Source organism: Rana temporaria, chromosome 1 (assembly GCF_905171775.1).
Source record: "Rana temporaria chromosome 1, aRanTem1.1, whole genome shotgun sequence".
Classification (NCBI taxonomy): Eukaryota; Metazoa; Chordata; class Amphibia; order Anura; family Ranidae; genus Rana; species Rana temporaria.
Genome location: NC_053489.1, coordinates 135,783,675 through 135,808,631, shown reverse-complemented (window position 1 = coordinate 135,808,631; position 24,957 = coordinate 135,783,675). Strand labels below are relative to the sequence as shown.

Genomic DNA, 24,957 nt, shown 5'->3' with positions numbered 1-24,957 from the left:
TCTCGCTCGGCGTGGACCAGGTAAGTGTTCTTCACCTCGTTCCGAGGTAAGTATTTCATAATCAGCCAGTATGCGGTGCATACTAGCTGATTATGCCTTTTGCCTTGCAGGTTTGAAAAAAAAAAAAATGTTTATGCGGTTTACAACCGCTTTAAATATTCAACGCGTAAATTAACGGAAGCGCCCCTAGCGGCCAGCGTAAATATGCACCCAAGATACGACGGCGTAGGAGACTTACGTCGGTCGTATCTTGCCAAAATTCAGGCGTATCTGCTTTCCTGAATAAGCGTATAGATACGACGTCGTAAGTCCTTTCTGAATCCGGGCCTATGTGTGTGAAAAATGGTAAAAACTTAATTTGGGTACAGTGTAGCATGACAATTGTTATTCAAACAGTGACAGCGCTAAAAGCTGGCCTGGGCAGGAAGAGGGTAAAAGCACCCAGTAGGCAAGTGGTTAATAACACACACAACTCCTTTAATGATGAAAAGTACAATGGCAGTCCATCAGCCTCCATGGAAATAGAAGCATTTCCTGTCTTGTGGAATAGGTAAAGGCCCGCCCTCTATGTCTATGGCTCTGTGTCCTGACTACACCAGGAACTCTTCTCTTGTGTTTGCCTGGAGACCAGCACATGACACCACCTGACTCCCAGCACACAGGTCAGCGCCTCCCATTGGCCAGCATCCTCCCTTTACCTGCACGCAGGCCCGCCCCCTTGCCTCCTGCCGCTCACCTATTGGCTATTTCCGGACATGCTCGGAGAGTTGATTGGTGGCGGGGATGACGCAGGCTGTACGGTGACGTGCATTGCGGGTGACGGAGCTGCTGGACTCGGAGGTGGCGGAGGCTCCGGGCTGTAGCGGAATACAGAGCGGCAGGTACAGGATAGCCGGGGACTGGAGGCCTGACAGGACAGGACAGGGGCGGGGGAGGCGGACTGGTGTCTTCGCTGAATGTGTGTGGACGAGGGAGGCAGGGGGACAGTGCTGAGGCCTGCGGGGAGAGGGGGCGGGGCTCCACAGGCAGCATCACTCTGCTGACACAACATAAACAAGCAGGCAGAGGGCCATGCATGCCGCAGCTGGAGGCCTGTCCTCTCCTCAGCCAGTGGCACCTACTCCTCAGCCAGTGGCACCTACTCCGCCTGCCAGTAGCACAGTGTCAGGGAGGCAATGCTCGGGTTGTGGCTGCTCTTAGTCATTATGCTGCAGAGGGGCTCTTATGGGGGATGGTAGTGAGGTAGGGGATGTACAGCCAGTGGTGCCTTCTCTGAGCCATGAGCTTAGTGTAACTGTACTAGATGCAATCAGTGTGTACAGCAGGGATATGCAATTAGTGGTCCTCCAGCTGTTGCAGAACTACAAGTCCCATCAGGCATAGCAAGACGACAGCCACAAGCATGACACCCAGAGGCATTGTGGGACTTGTAGTTTTGCAATAGCAGGAGGTCCGCTAATTGCATATCCCTGGTGTACAGTGTTCCTGAACCCGCAACAGTAAAAGCAGTCTGTATGTATATGTTATACTCACTATGGAACCTAAGGGGTTAATCCTTTGCATTGTGTAAAAAAAAAAAAAAAAAGGCTGTTCCTGTCTTCTCTGATCCTCCCCTTCTTCCACTGTCCCCAATCCACCTCCTGATAAGACAGCCTTGAGGGCACTCTGCACATGCCCAGTTTGTGTATTTCAAAAAATAAAATGTTTCTTAGGAGGGTGCATGTGATCAGACAGAGGGTCGGGGGTTCCTGCAGCCTTAACCTCTTCCATACCGGGCCTTTTCACCCCCTTCCTGCCCATGCCAAATTTCAGCTTTCAGCACTGTCACACTTTGAATGAGAATTGCGCGGTCGTGCGACGTTGTGCCCAAATACATTTTGATCATTTTTTTTTCCCTACCACAAATAGAGCTTTTTTTTTTTTGGTGGTATTTGATCACCTCTTCGTTTTTCATTTTTTGCGCTATAAACAAAAAAAAAGTGCGGCAATTTTGGAAAACACTATTTTGTACTTTTTGCTATAATAAATGACCCAAAATAAAACTTTTTTTTCTCAGTTTAGGCCGATACATATTCTTCTGCATATTTTTGGTAAAAAAAAAAAACGCAATAAGCGTATATTTGGTTTGCGCAAAAGTTATAGCGTCTACAAAATAGGGGATCGTTTTATGGCTTTTTTTTTTTTATTATTAGCAATTGGCGGCGACTGCAATTTTTTTTTTTTTTTTTTGCGTATGTGACATTGTACCAGACACTTTTGACACTATTTTGAGACCATTCACAATTATACAGCGATCAGTGCTATAAAAATGCATTGATTACTGTATAAATGTGACTGTCAGGGAAGGGGTTAACACTAGGGGGCGATCAAGGGGTTAATTGTGTGCTCTAGTGAGTGCTTCTAACTGTAGGGGGAGGGGACTGATGAGAGGGGGGAAACTGATCTTTGTTCTTGTGTACAAGGAACATACGATCAGTTCTCCGCTCCATGTCCATGCTCTGTGATGAGCAATCGCAAGTGCCTGGCGGCCGCCGGGCAAGCGCACAGAGTACCCTGTGATGCGGCGAGCACACGCCTCCAGTGGCGCGTGCGCTCTCACTAAAACCCTGGGAATACAAGGATGTCATATGAGGGAGGGTGCCTGCCGCCATCATTGTACTATACAGTGGTAGGTAAGTGGTTAAAGGATAATCGGAGGAGAATGAAGCTCCTCCTACAAGCTTTGGGTTCTTTTGCACCATATGTGCATACAAACTGATGGGAGAACCACCAAGCTTTCGCTTGCAGAGACCTCATGTGAAACTGATGTATTTTATCTTTTGCTTTAAGAAAAAAAATAAGTTTACATGGCCCGAGAGCCGGAAGTGTCACTATGATCTTGCTCCAGTCCTCCAAGGGCATAGAGATGAGTGCTGGCCAGCTTGCCATTACTCCTCTCTATGGGAAAACCCTCCTGATACTGGATGGTTCCTGTGCTCCTCACCGATCAGTAACATAAGCCTGGGGAGGGGGGCACAGCGAATCTGCCGGAGGGACCACTTTTACCTGAAAGCTGGCCGCCTGAGGGAAAAGGGAATACCGGGATTATGGCATCTAACTGCAGCCTTGACCCCCGGTATTTAACATCAAAGTAATGACGCAAATTCCCAGCAAATGGGTTAAAGCGGAGTTGTGGGTTGGTATATTTTTTTTTTTAAATGACCCCCATGATCTTCTCACCTAATGCTGGTCATAATGGAATGTGTATTAAATGTAGGTATTCTAAATCATAATCTTTCAAATGAACTCGCTTTGTAGCCTCCAACGAGCTTGCCTCCATCTTTGGTGTGGGCATCTGAAGCCCACTTATTCCTCTTCCTGGGATACAGCACTGCTGGCTACCCAGCATGCGCCTTCGGCTCTCTTGCATACGCATATAGTACAAAGCGCGCTGCACTCATTGTGATTTTACAAGCGGTGGATGCCCATTAACTCCTGGCATTGATGACACTCATACCCTAGGAGCCAATGGGTGGGCGGACATGACGTACCTCGCAGGTACAGCGGAGGCAGAGGATTAATCATACAAAGAAGAAATGTGTAGGAATCCCCCCCCCCCTTTAGATTTTACTTCTATTTCTGTTCAGCTGGCACCTAAAACAATTTGAACTTCTTTTCTTTCCCAGTGGCGTGGTCAGGGCAATTGGGGGCACAGACGGTAATAAAAAACATGAGTGATGCCTTTTTAGTTATATTAAAGTGTGTATTATTATTATTATTATTATTATTATTATTATTATTATTATTATTATTATTATTGTTTTGGGTTATTTTATTTATTTTTTGCCTTGAGGAAATTCCTGGAATCCCTAGTTTTTACTGGTCTCTGATGCAGACCTCCTGTGAGGGAGACTTCCCTTCACTTCCTTTCATGGAGGCAATGTTTTTACTAGAAAAGAAGTGTGAGGAAAATCTGCATCAACAGACAGACCAGGAGTCCAGCCTTTCCCCTTCATCTTCTGTCTGTGATGCTGTTGCAGATTTTCCCTCAGTTTGGGGTCGATTTACTAAAACTGAAGGGTGCAAAATCTGATGCAGCTGTGCATGGTAGCCAATCGGCTTCTCACCTTAGCTTGTTCAAATAAGCCAGTGATTCTAAACTACCAGTCCTTCAGTCGCCCCAACAGGTCATGTTTTCAGGATTTCCCTCGGATGAAACGGCTGTGCTAATTACTAAGGCAGTGAAACCGATCAAATCCCTTGTGCAAAATAATGGAAAGTCTGAAAACATGACCTGTTGGGGCGCCTTGAGAACTGGAGTTGAGAAATGCTGCAATAAGCTTTGACTGATAAAAACAACACGAACAACCTGGAAGCTAATTGGTTTCTATGCAGACCTACGCCGCATGATACACTCTCCAGCTTAAGCCTAGGTTCACACTGCTGCGAATTCAAAATCGCGGTAAAATGCGCGATTTTACCGCGATTTCGCGGCCGCGATTTTGCCGCGATTTCGGCCGCAATTTAATGTAAATCGCGGGCCGAAATCGCAAAAAGTAGTACAGGAACTACTTTTTGAAATCGCAGATGCGGCGTCGCACTGATTAGGACAGTGCCATTGCCGACAATTGCCGCCGATTTGAGATGCGATTTGACATGTCAAATCACATCTCAAATCGTTCCAAATCGTACCCAGTGTGAACCAGGGCTTAGTAAACTGGGTCTAGGGTGGATTTGATTTAAATCAACTCGATTTTGAATCATAATTTTTTTTTTAAAAACTGTCCTTGCTGTCCCGCAGTGGCTCCTCCTCTGTCCCGCTGTTGATGCACTGACAGTCCTCTTCACTTTAATGGGACGGCTGGTGATGTGGCAGTGTTGCAACAAGGTGAGTGGATGCCCGCTAACAGGCGCTGCCATGATTGATCTGGAGTGACAGGTGCTCTTTAAATATAAGAACTCATTTTTGCTGGTAGTTTTTTTAAGTCAGCATCTACGAATACTGCAGCTGCTGACTTTTAAAATATGGACACTTAACTGTCCAGGGTGCCCGCAATGTCGGTACCTGAAGCCGATCTGTCCCTCAGGTGCTGCCATTTTCTGTAAGGGAATCAGGAAGTGAAGCCGTTCGGCTTCACTTCTCGGTTCCCTACTGTACATGCGTAAATCTGTGATCTGATTGGTCCCTGCTGTCTTCTGGGACCTGTGTGTCTCCCAGAAGATGCCGTTAACACAATAACATTATATTACCTGCTTTACCCATAGGTAGAGGAACTTCAAAATATTCCCAAACTGGGTCTTGTTTACAGCTTGCTGCCATTTTGCTCCTCAAGGGGGAATTTCACATTTCAAGATATGTGCAGAAAGATCACAAGATTTATAAGCGCCTTGGAAGGTTTCCCTTTTCATTTTTACTGCTTGCCCTTCCTCCTCACACTTGGAGCCTGGTATAGATGCATTTCTCTTCAAACAATCATACCGTTTGTGGTGTAGATAGATTTGCAAAACAATGGGAAAAATGTAAATATTGCAGAATATACAGCCTCATACTATATCAGGGGCTCGACAAAATCCAGGCGCCCGGTTGCAATTGCGTAAGAAATTGTGACCTGGCACCCGGGGAAGATAGGCCTGCAGAAGGCCGCAAAGCTGCGGCCTCAATTACTGGCTGGCGAGGGCCCGCCGCGATCATGGGGGGGGGGAGATGGGGGCGCACGGAGATACAGGACCCTGTGTCTCCGTGTGCCCCCACCTTCCCTCGCCGTGATCGCTTTTTTTTTTATTCAATAATTTTTCAGTTCTGCTATGTGAAGATGAGGTCCTGTGCATGGTACCAACTAGATATCGTTATTGCAGCCTCCTCCATGTTATCGGTTGAGTCACATCCAGCAGAGATGGTCAGTGTTTAGATTATTTGTATTGAGAAGCGTGGCAGAACGCCTAGCAGACTACTAGATTTCTCAGCAGAAAGATCAGAAATCTTGTATTCCTAGCAAGATCTTCAGCTCACTTGTATAGATAAACTCCAACATACACCTAGTAAATGTATTGCCCCATTTTCTTTGTTTAAAATATAAAATTGGGAAGTGTCTTCCAGTGCTCATGCATACTGTGGCAGGGAACGTTTCTATACTGCTGTGGGGTGGCAGCTAGGTTACTGATACTTTTATTGAGTACGGTAATCATTGCATGGCACCCAAAATAGTTTTTTTTTTTTTTTTTTTTTGAGACAGTGATATTGCTTATGTTCTCCCCCCCCCCCCCTTTTTTTTAAATGTTAAAAAGGGGGGAAAAACTGCAGCCAGTTGGCATGGATGCTGCCATTACTGATTTCTTCTACTGAATGTTCTGCAGAGAATTCATTACCTTTTCAGAACAAGGTTGGCAATGGCAGCCTTGTGTGGTTTATTCATTCCTCTTTCATACAGCACTCGCTCTGTGGGTGAGCTTGGCGGGACGGGGTGCGTTTTCTGGCTCCTAACTTTTTTAGCTGGCTCCTAGATTCCAAGCAAATTGGGTCAAACCCTGTACTATATAACTAAGCTCCATTTCATGCTGAATAAACTAAATTATTAATGTATCTTAAATAGAAACTTTTTCAGTGACCGCACTGCAAATTGGCCTGGGCAGGAAGAGGGTTTAAGTGCCCAGTAAGCAAGCCATTGGCTCCCGCTGCTGTCAATCAAATCCAGTGACTCGTGGGAGGGGCCAAGTCCCTCTGTCTGTCAATGATCGCAGCAGCAAGACTCGGGAGCATGCCCGCACGAGTGCCTCCATGGAATGCAGCTCTCCGTGGGGGCGTTCAAGAAGAGGGGAGCCAGGAGCACCGCTGAGGGTCCCCAGAAGAGGATTGAGACCACTCTGTGCAAAACCCTTGCACAGGGGAGGTATGTATGACATGTTTGTTATTTAAAAAAAAAAAAAAACATTTACAACCCCTTTAATACTGGTGTGGACAACAGGTTTCATGTACCTGTTGTAAATTAAGTGAACTTGCGGCATATGCTATGTGCGGAGATCATACAGACTCCACTTCCTCAGTGCAGCTGTTTCCTCTCCCGCTGCTGCAGTTGTCACAGAGACAGCACAGAGCCTGATGAGGAAGCTGAGACACTAGTTCTCAATGATTTCCCACTCCCATTGTGAATTATAGCAAGCAGTGGGCACTAATAGTTAGCTGTGACAAGTGGGGGTGGAAGCGTACAGAAATGGGCGCTTGGCCTGTCTCTGTATGCCAACCTACAGTTGACCTTAATTACTTCCCAGTTATGTCCTCTACAAACTGGAGGTAATTTATTTTGAAATCTGGTGCATTAATAGCACCACTTTGTAAATCAGCCACAAGTATTGGCAAATCTACCAAAACCAGTAGCAGGGATTTTTTGTTTCTGGCAAAGGCCATTTTACTGCCTGAAAAGTGGTGTTTGGACTTTCCTAAATTCCCCCTCTGAGTTTAAAGCGGAGTTCCAGTAATTTTAGTTTATTAAAAATCAGCTACAAAGTGTGGCTGCTGAATTTAATAAACACACACTCACCTGTTCTGCGATGTGGCCGCCTGAAGCCTCGCGCCTAAATCTCTCCCTGCTGTAGTTGTATTTTATTTTAATAACCATGGTGCCCTTTATTCAAAGTGTACAGGATGAGAGTGGTGCTGCCATGATCTCTGCTTCTGAGAGGAGTGTGTGGTGGTTGTATGTTGTATGTAATGAATTTAGCTAGAGAAACCTGCTCTGCATTCTGGTTTTTGGAACATGTTTTAAAGTCTGCTAAGGGCATTTATTGTATAGGAATTTTAACTTTGTCTCCTGGCTTCTATCTAACCAGGTATGAGGAGCAACAAAACAATTTACCTTTTAGACCGGGTTCACTCTAGCCGCGGCTCCCAGCAGGGGGCCCAGTGCGTCCCTGTTCTCCCGTTTTAGTCAGGTCTGCATTTTTGCCGGACTTCCGTTTTTTTAATATTTTTAAAAAAGTTAAATGTTTAAAATTCCTCATTTGGTCCAACAGATCTGTGCCACTGATCAAGATCTATCGGGTTCAGGAGGATCCCCCCGCCCCCCCCTGAATTGTGTTCAGTCTATGGGCAGGCTGGTTGTTCTGAAGACGCTCTTTTGATCAAATTTAGTAAAACCAGCCTGTCTTTTTGGTTTCACTGCTAAAGCTATAGCTTGACTGTTAGGCCTCTTTCACACTGGGCGGATCAGTAATGATCTGCCCCGTTGATCCCCGCTGAGCCGGCGGATGACAGGGCGGTCCCCGCACACTGTGCAGGGACCGCCCTGTCTTTTCTCCACTCCCCCCTATGGGGGGATCGGATGAACACGGACCGTATGTCTGTGTTCATCCGATCCGCCAGACGGAAGGAAAAGTAGTTTTTTTTTTTTTTCCCCTCGTCACACTTTGGCGGGTCGGATGTCAGCAGGCATGTCACCGCTGACATCCGCGGCTCCATAGAGGAGCACGGAGTGCCCGTACAGGTCCGCAGAAAAAACTGACAGACGAACCTGTACGGGTGCTCAGTGTGAAAGAACCCTTGGGCCCCTTTCACACATGCTGTCAGTTTGTCTGTTTTTTTTTCCTCCATCCGTTGACAGATGAAAAATGGACATCAATGCATCTCTATGGAAAAACGGATGTGAATGGATAATCATCCATTTATATCCGCATCAATCAACTGTTTTTTATAAAAAAAATTTAACTGATCAAAGCTCTATTTTAATTTTTTATACGGATCGGATGAAAAATGGATGTAAACAGACAATTGGTCAGTTTTTCATCCGTTTTTTGCATTGGTAGTGGATGTAAAAAAACTGACCGGTCCGCTTGTGTAAAAGGAGCCTTGCATGACTTGTTGATGGAGCAATCGAGCGAGTTTCCTTCAACCCATTGAATCCCTGGCCCAGAACACGCCTGCAGATGAGCACCTGTTGCTGCCTTTTCTTTTTTTTTTTTTTTTTTTTTTTTTTTATGTCCGAGACATAGAAATTCTTGAAGCTGGTAGGTCAGCACAACAGTCGGCGAGATGCTAAAAACCTACTTGGTAATAAGTATTTGGGGGTTCCATTGAACATGTGATCTGTCAGTGCGGTATCACTATTCTGGCAGAGCCAGTGACTGGGTGTTAAGAAATTTAGCATTAAGTAAAGTGGTACACTTACATGGTTTTTAGTTGTGTATTAAAGGGGTTGTAAAGTTGTTGTGTGTGTGTGTTTTTTTTTTTTTTTTTTTTTTTTTTTTCTAAATGAGTTCCTTTCAAGCTAGTGCAATGTTGGTTCACTAACCCTTTCCTTCGATTTCCCTTCTAAATGTATTTTTTCTTTGTTTTCTTTGTCTGAATTTCTCACTTCCTGTTGATTCTCAGTAAGCTTTCCCCCATCATCCGAGCCGTTCTGGCTGGGGGGTTAGTCAGCGAGCTCGCCCACTCCCTTGGGACTACATCGATGCGGGGAGACGTGTGTGTGTGTGTGTGTGTGTGTGTGTGTGTGTGTGTGTCGCAACACCGTTGTTTACATTTTTGTATTTGGGGTAATATCCCTTTCTATTATATTTGCAGCTTTTTTTTTTTTTCTTAAACAGTATCTTAAAACCTTTTTTATATTTGGTTGAATAAATTTCAACACAATATTTGCCTTCCTTCTTTAGCTGACAACCGATGGTTAAACTAGGTTTTCACATTTTGCCTATCCTTCATGATCTGGCCTTCTAGCAAGAATGTTTTGTTCACAGATCTACAAAATACCCCGGCATATTATAGCGGCCTGTCTCGTTTGCTTCATCACTGGAATGTGCAGACAGAAGCGGCTTTTTCTAGACTAAATGATTATATAGTCACCATTGCTTTCTGATTTGCATACAGTATAGTAGTTACATGTTCTCATCACAGCACATTTAAAGTACTATGGGGCTGCTTAATGAAACCAACAAAAGTGAAATGATCTATGGCCTCTAGAAGCCAAATTCAGTGTCAGTTGAAGAAAACTGATTTCTATAGCACACAGAACTATTTGTACTCTAGCTTAGAATTTGACCTCCTGTCTTCAGTCATGGAACGGAGCAATGGTTTTCAAACATGGTTCCCTGAGGGTACTCTGGTCAGTGAGCAGTGGCAAATTGCTTTCCCACCTAATGGTCCTGCTTCAAGGTTCCTTGGCAGTAACAATAGCATGAGACCAGTGGAGCCTCTCAGGTAGGTAACCATTTACACTAAGGCGCTCCAGAATTGGTAAGGGTGTCTTTTTATGGGGGTAGTTGGGTGTTTTATTTTATTTTTTTCCTTCTTCTTTCCAGCCCCTAGGGCTCCAGTATGCCAAAGTCGACTGTCTGTGTCCTAGAGCTGCATGATTCTGGGTAAAATGAAAATCGCGATTCTTTTTGCTTAGAGTAAAGCTCATGATTCTCTGCGTAACATCTTTCACATTATACATACAAAGTTGGGCTAACTTTACTGTTTAGTTTTTATTTATTCATTGAAGTATATTTAAAAAGCAAATAAAAAAAAAAAAGTATTTAGGAGCAGTTTGGCTTTAATATATATATTTTTTTCAGCTGCCCCTGAACTCTCCTCTATTATCTTATCAGTACATGTACACAGGGTCGTTTATAGGCAGTTGAGATTAGAAGCATTTTTTTTTTTTTTTTTTTGAAAAGCAAAAAAAAAAGTGTTCTGGACAGATGTTAAGAGGCATTTGAAGCGCCAAATGCTTGTAAACACGTTTTATAGGTGTATTTAATGGAGATTACATCTGACCATTTGCAATACAAAAAACGTTTCCAAACGCGGCATGTAAACGTGGCACACCTGACTTTTCCAGTTACTAGCTTTCAAGTTCCATCATTCACGTCTCGTGTACATTAAGCCTTAGTTTTTAAAGTGGAGGTTCACCCTAAAAACGATTTTTTTACTTTAAAAGTACAATAGTAAGGACACTTCATTTTAGCAGTTTTTTTTTTTTTTTTTTTTTTGCTCTGTACTTACCTTTTTATATCCGGATTTTGTCCGGGGCTTCCGCGTTCTGACGACTCCGGGACTGGGCGTTTCTATCCCAGCCTCAGGGTTCCGATGACTGCAGGACTGGGCGTTCCTATCCTTCCGTTCGATGATTGACGTCTTGTGAAACAGGTGACCTGTTGCACAATGTGCGTCACCAGATTTCCGGAAATACCCGAGCTAAGAGTCGGCACTATACGGCGCCTGCGCCCGCCGTGTAGAGCTGACTGCGCAGGCGCCGTATAGTGCCGACTCGCAGCTCGGCTCTTTCCCAACGTCTGGTGACGCGCGTTGTGCGACGGGTCACCTGTTTCACAAGACGTCAATCATCGAAAGGAAGGATAGGAACGCCCAGTCACGCAGTCATCGAACCCGGAAGCCCTGGACAACATCAGGATATAAAGGTACCGTATGTACCGAGGGGAAAAAAAAAACTGCCGAAATGTATTGTCCTAGATCTGCTAGATGCAATTTAAAAATGTTTTTTTTTTTGGGTGAACCCCCGCTTTAAGTGGTTAAATTGACTGACTGCATTTACAGACACAAGTTCATTCCTTTGATCTAAAAGAACCCAGAGGTGCATTGCCTCTCTTTATCGATGTTGATAAACATTTGAGTGTTTTTATTTATTTTCCCTCTTTTGACCACTCTGCTTGGCTGTGAACTTGTTTAACATGAATCGGGGAAAATGCTGTATTAAAGTGGAGGTTCACCCAAAAAATTTATTTTTTTACAGTAGATTGGGCCTAATTACGGGAAGCAGAATCGGGTGTTTTGATTAAAATCAATGCAGTACATACCTTTTTTGAAATAGAGGTTCTCCCGCGGCTTCCGGGTATGGGCTGCGGGACTGGGCGTTCCTATTTGATTGACAGCCTTCCGACCATTGCATACAGCGCGTCACCAGTTTCCGAAAGTAGCCGAACGTCGGTGCGCAGGCGCCGTATAGTGCCGCACCGACGTTCGGCAACTCGTGACGCGCTGTATGCGACCGTCTGAAGGCTGTCAATCAAATAGGAATGCCCAGTCCCGAAGACCATCCCCGGAAGCGGCGGGAGAACATCTATCTCAAAAAAGGTAAGTACTGCATTGATTTTAATCAAAACACCCGATTCTGCTTCCTGTAATTGGGCCCAATCTACTGTTAACATTTTTTTTTTTTTTTTTTTTCGGGTGAACTCCCGCTTTAAGATCGTAAGGGGAGTTTAATTGCGATTAACAATTTTTTAAATTATTAATCGTGCAGGTCATTTGGGAGCTTTGATGGTTTTCAGGCAGATTAGAAAGTCAGGAGGAGTTAACACCTTGTCTATTTGACTTATTTGGGGAAATTAGGGCCTGTCAGGAGCTCTCAAGATCTGTACTACAGCTTCTATGAATGACACAGGACCTCTAATGGGGGACAGGCAGATGAGTGCTAGCTCTACCCCCTTAGCTCAGATCCTGTGCCATTCATAGAACCTGTATTGCAGCTTCTGTGAATGGCAGGAAAGGGCAGTCATTGTCAAGCTCTCTGAGAACTCCTGATGGCCCCTTAGCTGTTTTTTTTTTTTTTTTTATAATCAAATTTTTTTATTGTTATTAACAATATTCCTTACAACATTATACATTCTTATGTTCCATCATTTACTTGCTAGAAACAGTTTAACATTGCAGGGAAAATCTAAGATTGTCATATAAAAAAAAAACTATCTATTATACCCCCCCCCCCCCCCAAAAAAAAATAGATATAGAAAGAAGAGAATTTTTTTCTATATAATTCACCTCTCCTCCTCTGCCTCGCCCCTCGCTACAGTGGGGTATGTCTACTCTGTCCCCACTTTAAAAGAGAAAAAATTAAAAAATACCATTTGAGCTCTATAGCGCGCCCCCACCCCCTCACCTCAGAGAAACTCCATTTAATCCTCCCCCCTCGGAGCATCCCACCTAACTGGTAGAGAGATTCGCACACACCCCACACAATTATCCCTGGCTACCCCACTCTAATTCCCCCCCCCCCCCCCCAGACGCTATTTCCCTATATTCTCCAGCTCTTTAGATCTGCTAACTACAATTTCCATATTCCCTTTCACTTAATCTTTAATCAATTGCACCTCTTGATATACATATCTCCCTTAGTACTTTTTCTCTTGTCCCCTACGGGGGACTTGCTGCCACTGTTCCAGCCGCTGTAGGAGAGTCCCTGTTTTATATGTCCTCCAGTCTATAAAGTCTACTGAGGGGAGGTCCAGTGTATCAACAAAAAACAGCAAATCGTCTTTAGTGCGTAGACTTGCTGTTTACCATTACTAGAGGCCGTCAAACTGAATGGAAACCCCCAGCGGTAGTTAACCCCCTTAGAACGCAGAGCTTCCAACAAAGGCCGGACCACTCTACGTTGGTACATGGTCCTACGGGTTAGATCTAGATACAATGATAGATTCGTACCCTCAAAGGAAATTTCGGGATTACTACGAGCCATCTTCATAATGGTTTCCTTTATTGCATATTTGTGTACTCTACATATGACATCCCTAGGTTTCTCCATGTTTGGCCCCCCTTAGCTGTATTAACACCCGCCGTACCGGAGGGGGAGGATGATCGACACAAGGGACACATACTTATTTTAAGTTATGTCCCTTGTGCTTATTTTTGTGTTTTTATATTTAGCTAAACTTCCGCTTTTATTGTATAATTTTTTTCTGCTGCTATATTTAGTTTTCCATTTCAATTTTAATGTGTTATTTGATTTAATATTGGTAAAATTACTTGAACCACGTGCTGACCCATTGACATACCCCTACATTACTGAACTTCAAGTGTTTATATCGGATGATGTCTGCAGCTGCAGGCATCACCCCTGGTACCATTTTTAAAACCTGTCGGTCGGCAGCTGAAGGGGACCTGCACCGTGGTAGTCTCAGGCCCTGTGTTCTCTGGAAACCCGAGCGACACCAACGGGCGTGTCTGCTGGCTAGTGGGAGAGCCAGAACAGTGCTCTGGTTGGCTCTCCGCTATGGTAACCCAGAAGCGATGACCTGACACCACGTACAACTGCGACATTAAAAAAAAAAAATCGACCTTGGGAGTTGTGAATGCTTTTAAGGGCAGAGGAGGGATTTGGGGTCTTTATAGACCCCAGGTTCTCTCCATAACGAGTACCTGTCACAAGAATGTTTACACTCTCTTATGACGACAATAAAAGTGATAAAAAACGAAATGATGAAGAAAACATTTAAAGTGCCTCCATCCCCCCCCCTGTGTTTGTCCGCAAAGGCGAATGCACACATCAGTCCCACAGTTATTCTACCACTAGACCACTTCCTGTAAACGGCCCCTCAAATTTTCACTCGCCTGCTTGAATTTCTTGAGTGGAAATTGGCTGGCACACTATGGCTTGAGGTGCTTACTACTTGCTTGGATTAAGGTAAATTGAGTGAAGTAGACTATAACACATCTGCTGTTTAACTGAATATCCTTGTTGGCTAGCTGAATGTTGCTTTTACTTGTTTGGAAATGCAATTTAATTATTATGATTGTTTTATTGCAGGAATGGGTCAGGAAGCTGGTAAGACTGCCTGGCCTAAACCTTCTGGGGGATATCAGACGCTCACGGGACGGAGATATGGAAGAAGACATGCATATATTAGTTTCCGACCCTCTCTAGAGAGTCCTAACAGATCTTCAGCTCGGCAGAAGAGTGAAGGTGAAGGCCTGGAATTGGACAGTGTGCAGAAGGAAAACAATTTAAGTATGTGACATGTTGTTCTTCTTATGAATGTAACATTTATTGCAACAGTGAATATGGGTACAGCAACAAGGGCTGCCTTTGCCAATTAAAAAAATATATATATTTTCAATTTTCGTTACATGTGGAAAAGTACCTCCTGTGGAAGTAATGGCAAGGTGTGCAATAAGTGTCCTTGTCGGCTTCTGGGGGGGGGGGGGGCGCTAGAGGGCTTGCAGTACATCTGTTACCCCAGGAGCCAAGTGACTGCATGGATGGGGTCAAAGAGGAGTTCATTTGGGTCAGAAAGGAGAACCTAAGCTAACAAACATTATTATCATGGTAGAAGAGTTCCTTTTATTTGAAAGTGTAAAAATAAATTTTCCTTAACTGTTTTACTGGGCTTGTTTTTCTCCTAACGCCTTCCAGGACGGCACACCAGAGAGATGAGGGCTCCTCCCACAGGAAACCCAATCAATTGACAAGTTTGTTATAAGTTCCCACCCACCCCCTTGCTCCTCAGTATTGATTGTGTTTCTTCCTGAACACAGCGACACGTTTTTTTTTTCTATTACCTGGAGACGGTGAGGTCGAAGGGTACCCCTGTTGAGGCAGGTTTAGGGAGGCCGGGGAGAGCTGAACTAACCTGTTGGCTTCGGTCGCTCACAGGTCGCCACAAAGATATGCATGGGCGCTCTGAGCTGTGGTGAAAAAGCCATCGTCCCTCTGCAAAAAAGCCGCCACGCTGCTGATCTCTCCTTCCCGGGGGGGTTTGCAAAGGAGCATTACGCTTCAGGCCTCGCTCTGAGAGGAACAGGAAGCGCGTCACCGGAGAGTGGGCGTTTCCTACACGGCAACCCGGAAGTGACGCTTCGGCGTGGAGAGCAGCGTGGAGCGGCGGGGTCGGCGGCGGATAAACCCTACTGCAGGTACCGGCAAGCCAAGGACCCAGTCAACCTCCTCATGATGGAAGAGGACGGGAAGACAAGCGCTGCGGCAACCAAATCCAGATCGGGGGCCGGTGAGTACTGTCCCCCCTGGAAAGGGAGGAAAGAGGAGAGTGAGAGCTCCTGAACTTCAGGATGCAGCTGGTATCGGCTGCCTTCCTCGTTCTCTCTCTCTTTTCTCCCCAGTACAGCCTGCAGCCCCGAGCGGGAGGGAATAACATTACTGTTTATTATGTTTCCTCTCTAACAGAATCTCCCGGTGAAACCCAGGGGGCCTCTGCTCAATCCTCAGCCTCAGCTAGTTACAGTTCCTCTAAAAAGTGCGGAAACTGTAAAGATAAGCTCCCAAAATCCCACACCAAACCCTTCTGCCACAAGTGTATTAACCAGCTGGCTGGGAAAGAGGCGGCTGCCATGATAACTTTTCTCTTATCAATGCAGTCCGAAATGTTGGCTACGGTTAGAGCTTTCAGGGAGACGGCTACACAGGCAGCCACAGCCCCTAATACGGAGGAACCGGTCCCTAGAGAGGGTCTGCCCTCCCAAGGAAGTCTCCTTGCAGGACCCAGTACCCCTTTCCTACCCTCCCAAATCTTTTTTCATGATCAGGAAGAAGAGGAAAGTGAGGTTATGAGCCAGGTCACTAGACACAGCTCAGAGGGTGAGGAAGATAGAGACTCAGTCATGTCTCAGGAGGAAGGAAAATTGAAAAGGTTTCTCTTCTCAGCAGAGGATGTGGACAGTCTCCTTCAGGCAATCTATGCCACTGAAGAGATTCCAGAGGTTCCCAGAACGACCTCTGCACATGATAAGGTGTATAGGGGGCTCAGTGAAACACAGGATAGAGTATTTCCTCTTCACCAATCACTAAAAGAAATAATCTTACAAGAGTGGAAAAATCCAGAAAGGAGACTGACCACTCAGAAAACCTGGAAACGGAAGTACCCGTTCCCCCAGTCAGTTGGGGAAGTCTTCTTCAAACTCCCAAAACTGGATGCGGCCCTGTCTCAGGTCACAAAACAGTCGGACCTTTCATTTGAAGATGCTGGCAGTATTAAGGACCTAATGGATCGTAGGGCTGAATCACTCCTAAGAAAAGCCTGGGAGGCTAACACAGCTTCTATGGCCCCAGCCTTAGCTGCGACCTGTGTAGCCAGGAATGCAGACCTCTGGGTAGAGAAACTGGCGGAACACCTCGCCCAGTTTACGGAGTCAGAGGAAATCTTGGGGTCTCTATCTTTGATAGGGAAAGCTGTCGCGTACTTAGCAGATGCCGCTCTGGAGACTGCTAAAGCTTCAGCCAAGACAGCGGCCTTGATCAACTCGGCCAGGCGGGCTATCTGGGTTAAGGCTTGGGAAGGGGACGTCACATCAAAGGGAAAAAAAAAATTGGCGTCAGCAGCAGAGAATCTGGTGAAATTCCCCAGACTTCCCAGGAGGTCAGTTATGAGAGTCCTAGGGTTAATGTCGGCATCCATACCAGCGGTAGTCTGGTCCCAGTTGCATGCCAGGACACTCCATTTTTTTCTTTCTGTCCTCCTGGGACAAAAAGAAGGAATCCCTGAATCCCTGGACCAGTCACCAAAACCTAAGGGAAGGTCGACCTTGGGCCCAATGGGATCCGGTAAAATTAACTACGGATGCCAGCACATGGGGGTGGGGTGCCCACTTGGGGGGGAAAAAAGCCCAGGGAAGATGGAGCTACCTTCTAGCTCGTCAATCTTCCAACTTCAGGGAACTCAGAGCAGTGGGAGAAGCCCTGAAGGCCTTCCAACAAGATGTCAAGGACAGGGAGGTCCAGGTGAGCTCAGACAACACTACAGTAGTAGCCTACCTGAACCACCAAGGCGGTACCAGATCCGGCCCCTTATTGGAACTAACCATGGAAATTCTGGGTTGGGCAGAGAAAAAGGTCACCTCCATCTCAGCCATACATATAAAGGGGACAGACAACATAGAAGCGGACTTCCTCAGTCGCCAACAAATAAGACAGGGAGAATGGGAACTGAATCCCGAGGTCTTTCAGGCCCTAGTTCTTCAGTTTGGCGAACCAGACATAGACCTGTTCGCAAACCGGAAGAACAGGAAAGTGAACAGGTACTTCTCAACCTCCGTAGAACGGGATTCCGAGGGCCTGGACGCGTTGTCCCAGAACTGGCACTTCAGACTGGCATACGCCTTCCCACCCCTGGCGCTAATTCCGCGGGTACTCCAGAAAATCAGCAGGTCCCCCGGTCAGGTCCTCCTTATTGCCCCATGGTGGCCAAGGAGGACGTGGTTTGCGAATCTGAGATTCATGTCAGTAGCAGAACCTCTGAAACTGCCAGCCAGAGCAGATCTCCTCAGGCAGGGTCCAGTGTTTCATCCGAGACCAGAATTTTTTCAACCAACAGCCTGGTTAGTGAGCGCCAGATCCTGAAACAAAAAGGTTGTTCAGAAAAGGTGATAAATACTCTCCTTACAAGTAGAAAGCCGATCACCAGAAAAATCTACTTAAAAGTATGGAAAACCTTCCAGACCTGGAGTAGAAAAAGACTAGTGTCTTCCCAGTCGGTTCCGGTTATCCTGGATTTTCTCCAGGATGGAGCAGACGCCGGGCTTAAGGTTAGCACCCTGCGAGTACAGGTAGCAGCCCTCTCCGTGTACCTGGACAAAAGATTAGCTAAGGACGACCTAGTTAAGAGGTTCTTACTAGCTAGGGAAAGGATGTCCCCCGTCCTTAGAAATATCTGTCCGCCATGGGACCTTACTAGGGTATTAGAGTCATTATCTATGCCCCCTTTTGAACCTTTAGAGAAAGTTTCTCTTAGGTTCCTTACTTTAAAATTAGCCTTTCTGTTGGCTATTACTACAGCTAGGAGGGTGGGAGATCTGCAAGCTCTGTCCATGAAAGAGCCTTTCCTTAGGGTACAACCAGACAGGGTCACTCTTAGGGCAGATCCCCTATACCTACCTAAAGTAGCATCCTTACCCAACAGGACGCAAGAAATGATATTGCCGTCCTTTTGTTCAGAACCAAAGAACGAGAAGGAATTTAAGTTTCATTGTTTGGATGTAAGAAGATGTCTTCTTATATATTTAGAGAGAACCAAAAGTTTTAGGAAATCTAACCATCTCCTAATTCTCTATGCTGGAGTCAGGAAGGGACTGCAGGCCTCAAAGCCATCAGTCTCAAAATGGATTAGAGAAGCTATCTCAGAGGCTTATCAGTGTGCAGGAGAACCAGCTCCACTTAATATCAAAGCTCATTCAACCAGATCTCTGGCGACATCCTGGGCTGAGAGAGCAGGTGCCTCCTGGGACCAGATCCGTAGTGCGGCTACCTGGTCAAGTCATCACACCTTCTTGAAACACTACCGTGTAGAATTGTTGTCACAGCAAGACCTGGCTTTCGGTCGGTAGGTCCTCCAAGCTGTGGTCCCACCCTGAGGTAGGCCTGAGGTTCTTTAATATCCTCTCTGGTGTGCCGTCCTGGAAGGCGTTAGGAGAAAACTTACGTTAGATCTACCGGTAACGGTATTTCTACGAGCCTTCCAGGACGGCAGGCCTACTACCCACCCTATGTGAAAAAAGGAAAAGGTAAGCTATATGCTAAATGGTAAGTACCGATGGGGGTGCCCCTTGTGAACCAGTTCAAGATTACTTTAATAAATACTGAGGAGCAAGGGGGTGGGTGGGAACTTATAACAAACTTGTCAATTGATTGTGTTTCCTGTGGGAGGAGCCCTCATCTCTCTGGTGTGCCGTGCTGGAAGGCTCGTAGAAATACCGTTACCGGTAGATCTAACGTAACGTTTTCAGATATGAAGACTAGTGAAAATGAGCATCACTTTGCATGCTCATGTCCTATGTAATTTCTTGTTATGTCTACATATCAAAAGAGAAAAGTGTGTATTTTAGGTAATGTCACTTGACTTCTTTGAAGGCATTTTTATTTAAAACTGGGGAAATATTGTAGCGGTAAAAGGAGAGGAGATTAAGGGGGATATGATCAACATGTATAAATAAGTGGTCCATGTAGTGAACACAGTATTTAGTTATTCATCTTAAAGGGGTTGTAAAGACAAAAATATTTTCCTCTTAAATTAAAGTCCGACAGGAGCTAATAAGGTAAAAAGTAATGTTTTGCATTATAACTAGTTTGATACCTGTTGAAATCGAGCTGTTTTATTCACCTCCGTCACTCCTGAATCATTATTCTCACTGACTTCCTGGTTTGCGATGCACATTCATTCTTGCTACATCACGGCCTAATGGGAACTACAGTTCCCATTAGGCTTAGCCTCCATGCCTGTGAGGGATAAGAGAGCATCTTCACGCAGGGCTGTAGTCATAGGGAGGGGGTGAGCACATTCTGCTTTCCACCATGCAAAACAGCTCAGATGCTGGTGGAAAGCAAGAAGAGGAGTGACAGGAAATGGCATTTTCAAACCTGGATTACTGTATTTTGGAGGTCAAAAGGAAAAATTAGGTAAGTGATATTTAAATGCTCTAGCTTTCAGCAATCAATTGCGCTGTTTTATTCACCTCCGTCACTCCTGAATCATTATTCTCACTGACTTCCTGGTTTGCGGTGCGCATTCATTCTTGCTACATCATGGCCTAATGGGGCCTACAGTTCCCATTAGGCTTAGCCTCCATGCCTGTCAGATATAAGAGAGCATCTTCACGCAGGTCTGTAGTCATAGGGAGGGGGTGAGCACATTCTGCATTCCCCCATCCCCCAGATGCTGGTGGAAAGCAAGAAGAGGAGAGACAGGAAATGGCATTTTCAAACCTGGATTACTGTATTTTGGAGGTCAAAAGGAAACATGAGGTAAGTGATATTTAAATGCTCTAGCTTACAGCAATCAATTGATCTAATAAAAAAACAAACCTTTAGTGTTCCTTTAGTTTAAGGTCATCAGGGGACAAGGGGGCACTCTTTATATCACAAGGAAAATAGATTTAATCCCCTAATATGGAAAGGCTTCTTCAGTAAGATGTGCAAATGTGGAATAGACTCCCTCAAGAGCTGGTTCTGTCCAGCTCAGTAGATTGTTTTAAAAAAGCCTGGATTTTTTTTCCTAAATGTACATGATATGACTGAATACTAATATTTATGGGTAAAGTTTTATCCAGGGAATATCCGATTTTGCCCCTTGAGGGGGATCAGAAATGAATTTCCCCCTTGCTGGAGAAAATTGGATCGTGGTCTTATTTTTTATTTTTTCCTTCTTTTGTATTATACCTTGTGGGTATAGGAGAGTGCATATGGAGGTTTTTTAATTGGTTGAACTGTGTGTGTGTGTGGGGGGGGGGGGGGGGGGGAGATAGGGAGGTTGGATATAATTTTTTATTATAGGTGTATTTTAAATGGAGACAGAATATCAACCTAAAATCCAGAAAAAAAAAAACACCTGATACAAATGTTATAAATTGAGTTGTAGTTCAGTGAGTATTTCATCCCCCTACCAACCAACAATAATTCTGGCTACACTATGTGCTACACAGATTAGTCTCTTCAATTTAAGAAGGTGCTCCTAATGACAACTCGAGGTGTGTGTGTGTGTGTGTGTATAAAATGGATTCTGTAGAACAGTGTTTCTTCCATTCAAACCTCGCCATTATGGGCAAGATCAAGGAACTGTCAATGTATGTCAGGGACAAGACTAGACCTGCACAAGGCTGGAATGGGCTACAAGACAATCAGCAAGAAGCTTGGTGAGGAGGTGACAACTGTTGGAGCAGCTATCCGCAAATGTAACAAATACAAAATAACCATCCATCGCCCTCGTTCTGCAGCTCCCTGCAAGATTTTGCCTGTGAGGCAAGGATGATCATGGGGAAAAGTAAGGGATCAGCCCAGAACTACACGGGAGGAGCTTGTGAAGGATCTCAAGGCAGTTGGGACCACAGTCTCCAAACAAACCATTAGTAACACAAAACTCTGCCATCCTCCAGTGCCCGCAAGGTCCCCCTCCTCAAGAAGGCAAATGTACAGGCCCGTCTGAAGTTTGCCAATGAACATCTAAATGATTGGGAGAAAGTGCTGTGGTCAGATGAGACCATAATTGAGCTCTTTGGCATTAACGGAGGAGGAAAGAAAAATGCTGACTATGACTCTAAGAACACCATCCCTACAGTCAAGCATGTAAGTGGAAGCCTTATGCCTTGGGGCTGTTTCTGTGCTAAAGGTACAGGCAAACTTTGCCGTATTGGGGGTCCAATGGATGGGGCCATGTATTGTAAAATATTGGAAGAGAACCTTCTTTCCTCAGCCAGAACTCTGAAGATGGGTCTTCCAGCATGACAATGACCCAAAACATACCACCAAGGCAACAAAGGAGTGTCTCAAGGAGAAGCATATTAAGGTCATGGTGTGGCCTAGCCAATTTCTAGACCTTAAAGGCATTGTAAAGTCTTGGTTTTTCACCTTAATGTGTTCTGTGGTGCAGCTGCCTCCCAGAGACCCCCCTTTACTTACCCGAATCCAATCTTTCCAGCGATGAGACTGAGCCCAGCAGCTCCACCTGCTGTCTCAGGTCCTCATTGGATAGATTGATAGCAGCAAGAGCTATTTGCACCCACTGCTGTCCTGAGCATGACTCGGGAGCACAAGTGCCACCATGCAATGCAGCTCTCCGTGGGGGCACTCAATGCGGCGGAGGACTCGGGAGCGCTGCTGGGTGACCCCAGACGTGAAGGATCGGGGATGCTTTGTGCAAAACCCTTGCATAGAGGAGGCAAGTATAACATGTTTGTTTAAAAAAAACAAAAAAAAACCTTTGCAATACAATCGCTTTAATCCTATAACAAATTTATGGAGGGAGCTCAAACTTCGAGTTGCCAAGAAACCTTAAGGCCGAAACAACTTATCGATTATGAAATTAATCGATTACAATTTTCATAATCGATTAATCGGCCAGTCACATAATGGGGTTAAAAAAACTAAAATTAGCCCTTTATAGTACAAAAAAGCAAATCGCTACTGTAAATATTACTTTCACTGTCCCACATTAAAAAAATGAACCCCTTACAGTAGCGATTATTTGCTCTTTTTGTACTTATTTTTGTTTTTGTCAAACCCCATTATGTTACGAAACATCTCAGGCCTGGGTTCACACCTCTGTTGTTTGGTGCGTTTCCTATGGGACACGTTCACATACATGATTTTTTTTCAGCTGCTGTGTATTTGGAAAGGGAAGGACTTTTTGACGCAAAACGGTGCTATTTAGTTTTTTTTGTTCAATATACTTCAATGGAGAAGCTGCAGAAAAGCATGTAATGTGTTTTTGCGGCAATTTGTGTTTTGTAATCTGCCCAACAAATTGGCCCAAAAAAAATGCTAATAATTTTTTTTTAAGGCTATTATCCGATTAATCGAAACAATAATCTGCCAACTAATCGATTATGAAAATAATCGTTAGTTGCAGCCCTAGATTTAGAGAAGATCTGTAAAGAAAAGTGGACCAAAATCCCTCCTAGGATGTGTGCAAACTTGGTGGCCAACTTCAAGAAACGTCTTGCCTCTATACTTGGTGGAGAAACCCTTGTTGGCAAGCACAAAGTCATGCTTTGCTTCAGGATCTAATACTTATTTTACTTGATGAATTGCAACTCAATTTTTATAACATTTGTATTGTGTTTTTTTTCTGAATTTTTGGTTAATATCCCGTCTCTATCATTCACACCTATGATAAAAATTATACACCCATCCATTTCTTTGTAAGTGGGCAAACAAAACCTGTAGGGGATCAAATTATTATTTTCCCCACTGTATATATGCGTGTAAAAAATGTTTTTATTTTTTTGTCACGCATACATAAAGTGTGTGTGTGTACCGCTTTTAGAAAAGGCCAACATTTACAAAGTATGATTTCATATGGCTTTTGTTAACTCCTATTGACATTTTGTGCATTATTGTCAGTGTCCATTGTGTAAAAATAAATAAATTGTATGCATTGAAGTAAAATATTTACTTTGGTTTACAATTTAACCACTTAAGGACCGCCCACTGTATATATACGTCCACAGAATGCCACGACTGGGCAGACGGACGTACCTGCACGTCCTGTACATCTACCCAGCCATGGGTCGGGGGCGCGCGCCCGAGGCCCGGTCCGACGCTCCGGGACCGTGGGACCCACGGACCCGATCGCCGCCGGGGTCCCCGGAACTGAAGAACGGGGATAGCCGCATGTAAACACGGCTTCCCCGTGCTTCACTTTGGCGGCTGCATCGATCGTGTCATCCCCTTTATAGGAAGACACAATCGATGACATCACTTCTACAGCCACACCCCCCTACAGTTGTAAACACACACTAGGTGAAACCTAACCCCTGTCATTTCCACAATAAAGAATGCAATTTAAATTCATTTTTTGCTGTGAAAATGACAATGGTCCCAAAAATGTGTCAAAATTGTGCGAAGTGTCCGCGATAATGTCAGTCACGAAAAAAATCGCTGATCGCCGCCATTAGTAGTAAAAAAAAAAAAATATATATATAATAAAAATGCAATAAAACTATCCCCTATTTTGTAAACACTATACATTTTGCGCAAACCAACCGATAAACGCTTATTGCGATTTTGGTAAAAACAAAAAAAAAAAATAGAATACGTATCGGCCTAAACTGAGGAAAAAATGTTTTATATATTTTTGGGGGATATTTATTATAGGAAAAAAAAAAAACGCAGAGGCGATCAAATGCCACCAAAAGAAAGCTCTATTTGTGGGGAAAAAAAGGACGTCAATTTTGTTTGGGAGCCACGTCGCACGACCGCGCAATTGTCTGTTAAAGCGACGCAGTGCCGAATCGCAAAACCTGGCCTGGGCCTTTAGCTGCATTTTGGTCCGGGGCTTAAGTGGTTAACTACTTGCTGACCTGCTGCGGTCATTCTCCTGCACGAGAGCCCATAGCTCTACGTCGGCTCTCTCGCAGGGAACTAGGCGCGTGCCCCCTGCTCACCCCCGACTCCCGCTGGCGCGATCGCCGCTGGGCACACGCGATCGTTTGTTACAGAGCGGGGACTGGAAGCTGTGTGTGTAAACGCACAGCTCCCGGTCCTGTCAGGGGGGAAATGCTGATCCCCTGTTCATACAATGTATGAACAGAAGATCAGTGATTTCCCCTAGTGAGGCCACCCCCCCCTCACAGTTAGAACACACCCAGGGACATGCTTAACCCCTTCCCCGCCCCCTAGTGTTAACCCCTTCACTGCCAGTGGCATTTTTATAGTAATCCAATGCATTTTTATAGCACTAATCGCTATAAAAATGCCAATGGTCCCAAAAATGTGTCAAAAGTGTCTGAAGTGTCCGCCATAATGTCGCAGTACCGAAATAAATCGCTGA

At 44.9% G+C, this 24,957-nt stretch overlaps 1 protein-coding gene across 1 annotated transcript in view; it reads left to right on the top strand.

Moving 5' to 3' along the window:
- Nucleotides 1-740: 740 nt before the first annotated feature.
- The window catches only part of PJA2 (praja ring finger ubiquitin ligase 2), a 62,905-nt gene continuing 38,688 nt past the window's right edge, over nucleotides 741-24,957 (top strand). The window contains 2 exon segments of the mRNA XM_040343219.1: nucleotides 741-881; nucleotides 14,496-14,696. Coding sequence (XP_040199153.1) covers nucleotides 14,498-14,696 — 199 coding nt within the window. The 5' untranslated portion in view covers nucleotides 741-881; nucleotides 14,496-14,497.